Source organism: Coenobita brevimanus, chromosome 28 (genome assembly GCF_032717465.1).
Source record: "Coenobita brevimanus isolate Jiangsu-jjx chromosome 28, ASM3271746v2, whole genome shotgun sequence".
Classification (NCBI taxonomy): domain Eukaryota; kingdom Metazoa; phylum Arthropoda; class Malacostraca; order Decapoda; family Coenobitidae; genus Coenobita; species Coenobita brevimanus.
The window spans coordinates 6,934,914-6,939,370 of record NC_136981.1 but is presented as its reverse complement, the minus strand read 5'-3'; the positions used below and the strand labels follow the sequence as shown (position 1 = coordinate 6,939,370).

The 4,457-nt window shown below is 43.1% G+C and overlaps 1 protein-coding gene across 1 annotated transcript; it reads left to right on the top strand.

Annotated features, from left to right (window-relative positions):
• The first annotated feature begins 534 nt into the window (after positions 1-534).
• Positions 535-3,493, top strand: LOC145394705 (cuticle protein AM/CP1114-like). The gene is made up of 3 exons (XM_080268486.1): positions 535-543; positions 2,445-2,659; positions 3,313-3,493. The coding sequence occupies exons 1-3, from the start codon at positions 535-537 to the stop codon at positions 3,491-3,493; spliced, it is 405 nt and encodes a 134-aa protein (XP_080124612.1).
• The last annotated feature ends 964 nt before the right edge of the window (positions 3,494-4,457 follow it).

The window sequence follows — 4,457 nt, the reverse complement described above, 5'->3', positions numbered from 1 at the left end:
AAACACCTCACTAGTAATGCAAGCAACCTAGAAACACCCAAAGCTTAGAATACTTCATAAATTTCATCCCAGGAGACTCTGTTAGAAATAAAATCGAAGAAAAAAGCTTTATAAATATCATTCTACCTATCTATACACAACTGAGGCTTAAGAGAATTGATAAATATCCTCCCAGCAAGGTATCTTAATCAACAAAAATATTATCCTCCCATCCTTTACTTACAAAAACCCAAAATTTTGAGGTCCGTATAACCCATCCCAGAAGACATCACCAAAAAATAAACCCAACTAGCAAAAACCCACAGCTTAGAAGAAGACTTTACACCAGCAAGGCGACCCGCAAAACAAGAATATTACTATCCCGCCCATCCCATCCCCACTACGTCCAGGGAATGTGAGCGAGACATCCTTGTTTCTCGGGGAAGGGTGCAAGAAACAGCGGCGAAGGTGAACTGCCCCCATTGCACACGCGTATAAAAGGTGGGAGTCGTGGCCTTTCTCAGTCACAGCACCGCCACACCTGCCCCAGTCAACATGAAGCTCGTGAGTAGCCTAGCAGCGGGGAACATGAGAGTGATTCTGGGTGGAAGGAAGAGAGTGGAGATGAGACAGAGAGGGGGACGAGTGTGCTCTTGTCTTGTGGTGTGTGTGTGTGGTGGTGGTGGTGGTGGTGGTGTGTGTGTGTGTGTGTGTGTGTGTGTGTGTAAAGGAGGGGGAGGGGGGTCTTGTACTCAATTATCGTGTAGGAAAGTGACTCTAAGGAAACGGGTGGAGAAGGGACAGAAAGGGAGTACGGTGTGCTTTGGCCTATTGGTGTGGTGTGTGGTTGTGATGAATGGAGGTGTGATCTTGCATTTAAGTTTTTTTTTTAATCCGTCACTTTTTCATTTAATTCCGTGATGAGATTTACTGATTTGTTTTTTGCCAATGACTTCACGTACCTAGAGGGTTAATGAAAGGGGATGGGACTTCTTGCAATTACTTCAAGCCTATTCAATCCGCTGACTCGCTTTATCGACTTAGGAAGGATGTCTCTTACAGAAGGGATCAATGAAGAGTAAGTCCATTCCCTCCGGTGCGAAAAGTCACTCTTAAACTACTGACATCCATCTGAAGGTAGAAAGTAGAAACAAAGCAGAGAGAAGAAAATGAACAATGAGCATGCTATGGATTGTTTTCGATAAGATGCAAAACAAATGAATGAAGGAGAAGCGATTCGTACTGTAAACTCGTGAGCAATAATTTCGCCTCCCTCTCTGATCTTTTCCTTGGGCGGAGGCAAGTTTCAGTCAGGGATTCACTCTGATCGAACCCTTGTTTTGGTAGTTCGAAGCATCTCCAGACAGCACCTAATATCAGTGATGCTGGAGAGGGACGCCTTCATGTGGTGGCATTGATATAACAAGGGAGGCGGCTCAATTATCTTGTTATGCAAACACCTCCCAGTTACTTCCCAATCCCCTTAAATGAAGATGGTGGACTTCAGCGAGAATATTAAGCTTGTAATGACCCTGTGATTACAATTATACTCCTTTTACTTTACTTTGGCTCAGATTTTCGTCCTTTCGTAGTATATTTCACGGAGCTAAGTGACAGAGAAAGACAATAGCACGACTCTTAAATCCTCTCCATTACACTTCTTCTTAACTAGCATCATATTCTAGTGCCAATCCCTCGCTAGAACTCAGTCTTCGAGATGGAGACACTGCAATTGTAGGCCAAGTTAGAGTAAAAAAAAAGTGTAGTATCAGTGTCATCTCGAACCGATTCTTATGTGCAGTCTCGCAAAGCTTAGAATATCACCTTAAAACAGAACTAAAGATCTCCGTCTGTCCTGAATTCCACGCCACGATGTCTCTCCAGGCAAGGGTAAGATTGGGTAAGAAAGGACAAGCAAAAATTATATCCTACGACGGGACACAGAGGGATCTACGTCAGTCAAAAAAGGTAGTCTCGTCAGGCATGCAATTCTTCTAGGATCTCTACTTCATATTTATTTTTTATTTTATTTTATTTTTTACTTCGGCTGACAATAATTCGACCCATAGTTGTTGAGGAAAAGATGTCCGTCTCTCGTTGTCGATTGCTCTAAAGACTTGAATATTAGTCTGAGAACACCTGGTGGTCTAGTGGGTTGAGGCTTCCCAATCGAATGGCTTACAAGGGTTTATATCTGAGGGATGGCTGAGATTTAGTGTCCATATCTCTCAGCGGGAAGTCACTCTTGCCTTAAATTTCTGGGCTGCCTAACCTAGCCCCGGAGCCCTACGCACCTAATGAAGCAATAAATACCGTAGAGAGATAGACAGACAGATAGATAGATACATAAACAAAAAGAGAGGTAGATAGATGGATGGATGGACGTGAACTATAATTACTGAACTGGATTATTTATTTTTTTACACCTGCTTTCGTGACTAACCATCACCTGTGTTGTTTTCCAGATCGTACTCGCCTGCCTGGCCGCCGTGGCCGTCGCCGCCCCTCAGTTCAGCAACGTGGACCGCATCAGACCCATTATCCAGATCCTGAGGGACGACCGCCAAGACGACGGTAATGGCAACTTCCGGTACAGTTTCGAGACCGAGAACGGCATCAACACGGACGTAGTCGGCACCCCTAACGCTGTCGGGTCAAGCAACATGCAGGGATCCTTCAGGTGAGACGCGAGAAGCAGGATTAATTCTGAAATAGGGTTATATGCTGAAACCTGAAATCGCAAAATGAGATGCAGATCCCAAATTTTTGATGATGGTTTTTGAAGGACTTGATTATGAAACATATCTGGACTTTCGATATGGTTGCTGACTGCATTTTGTTATATGGGATGCAGGCTGAACATACATTATAACCACAGGCGATACTTAAATGACTGTCAAAAATGAGAGTTTGCATTCCACTTTCCAGCTTAAGATTGATGCATATGACCCAAAAGTTCACTATCCGAGCAGTTATCTTTTCTCTCTCTTATCTAATCAGTCAAATTTTTCTGATAGATTTGTTAATACAGGTCGATTTCTCAGGTATGCCATGATACTTATATTTTTTTGTCCTTTTCTTAGCTGAGTTGTAGTTAGAAATAAAACTGTCGGCCCAACTGCCAGGGTCAAATGCCGTCGAAGATTTTAGTCTCAAAAGTACAACTGCACATTTTCATATCACCGCTTCAACACAAATACCCACCACCCGTACCGAATGCACACTAGGTCTGTCCCATTCATAACTAGGTTGGTGACATTATCAGGGGTTGGAAGGTGTAGGTTATCTAATACTGTTACATGTTCCTTGATCCCTTCCCTTTCCTTCCTGCAGCTTCCCCCTTCCCGACGGCACCATCGTTCAGGTTACCTTCGTCGCTGATGAGGGTGGATACCAGCCCGAGTCTCCCATCATCCCCGCCATACCCGCCCACGCCATTGAGCAGATCCAGTTCGCCGAGGCAGAGAGAGCTAGGGGCGTGCAGTGGGACGAGCAGGGCTTCAGGATCAACTAAATGCTGAATTTCTAGTTACTCTGGACTTTTCGAACTCTTCCTGAATGATTCCTTTTGCCTGTTACATCTTCTCATCCTCTTTCAAGTTGCGAAATTCTGGAAATATGTAAATAGGTTAAAGGTGAATATTAAAGTTAGCTCTTTCTTGCTTTTTATACATTTCGTTTCTAGAAATATATAAATAGCAAAAAAGAGCATGTTAAGGTGCAGCTTTTTTTGTTATTTATGTATTTCCATGCTAAAAGAGAATATTAAGTAGAAGCTCTTTTTTGCTCTTCATATATTTCGATACTAGGAATAAGTGAACAGATTAAAAGAGCATTTCACCGTGTAAGACGCACATCGGGGTGTAAGACGCACAATGAATCACGAAGGAAGAGGTGCTACACGGCGTCCATGGCCACTAAGAATGCAATCCCCAAGACGCAACGACATTTGATTCTCTCCTGGTAACCACAACAGTAACAACAGTAAGGTAAACAGATGGGGTCCTGCAAGCTAACGAGTGCTGGTCACTGTTGATCTTGCCCTACACACTAACACTCACCCCTTCCATCCGATGACGCAAAACTCTAGACGATTTTATTCCACATCACGAGTAAACGATTCTTTCATTTTTCGACATGGTGAGGATGGATAGACACTTCACCAGTCACTTCAGTCACTTCAGTATGGCTTGGTTAGACACGCCTTCCATTCATCACTTCACAGACCTTTCCTAAAACTGAATAAAATTGTCTGAAAAATCAAAAGGAAATGCTAAAAAAATATATATATATAAAATGCCATCGGATACAAGGGGTCAGACTCAGACACGCAGCATATTAGTCTACTCTTCATGTTGTGTTTCCCCCGCGGCTGGTCATGCTATAGAGACACGCATATGTAATTTTTGTGTAATAAAGATGACAGTATTTATATGGCTTCTGTGTTCCTATGGTCCTTTCACCCTAAACTGGCCCAA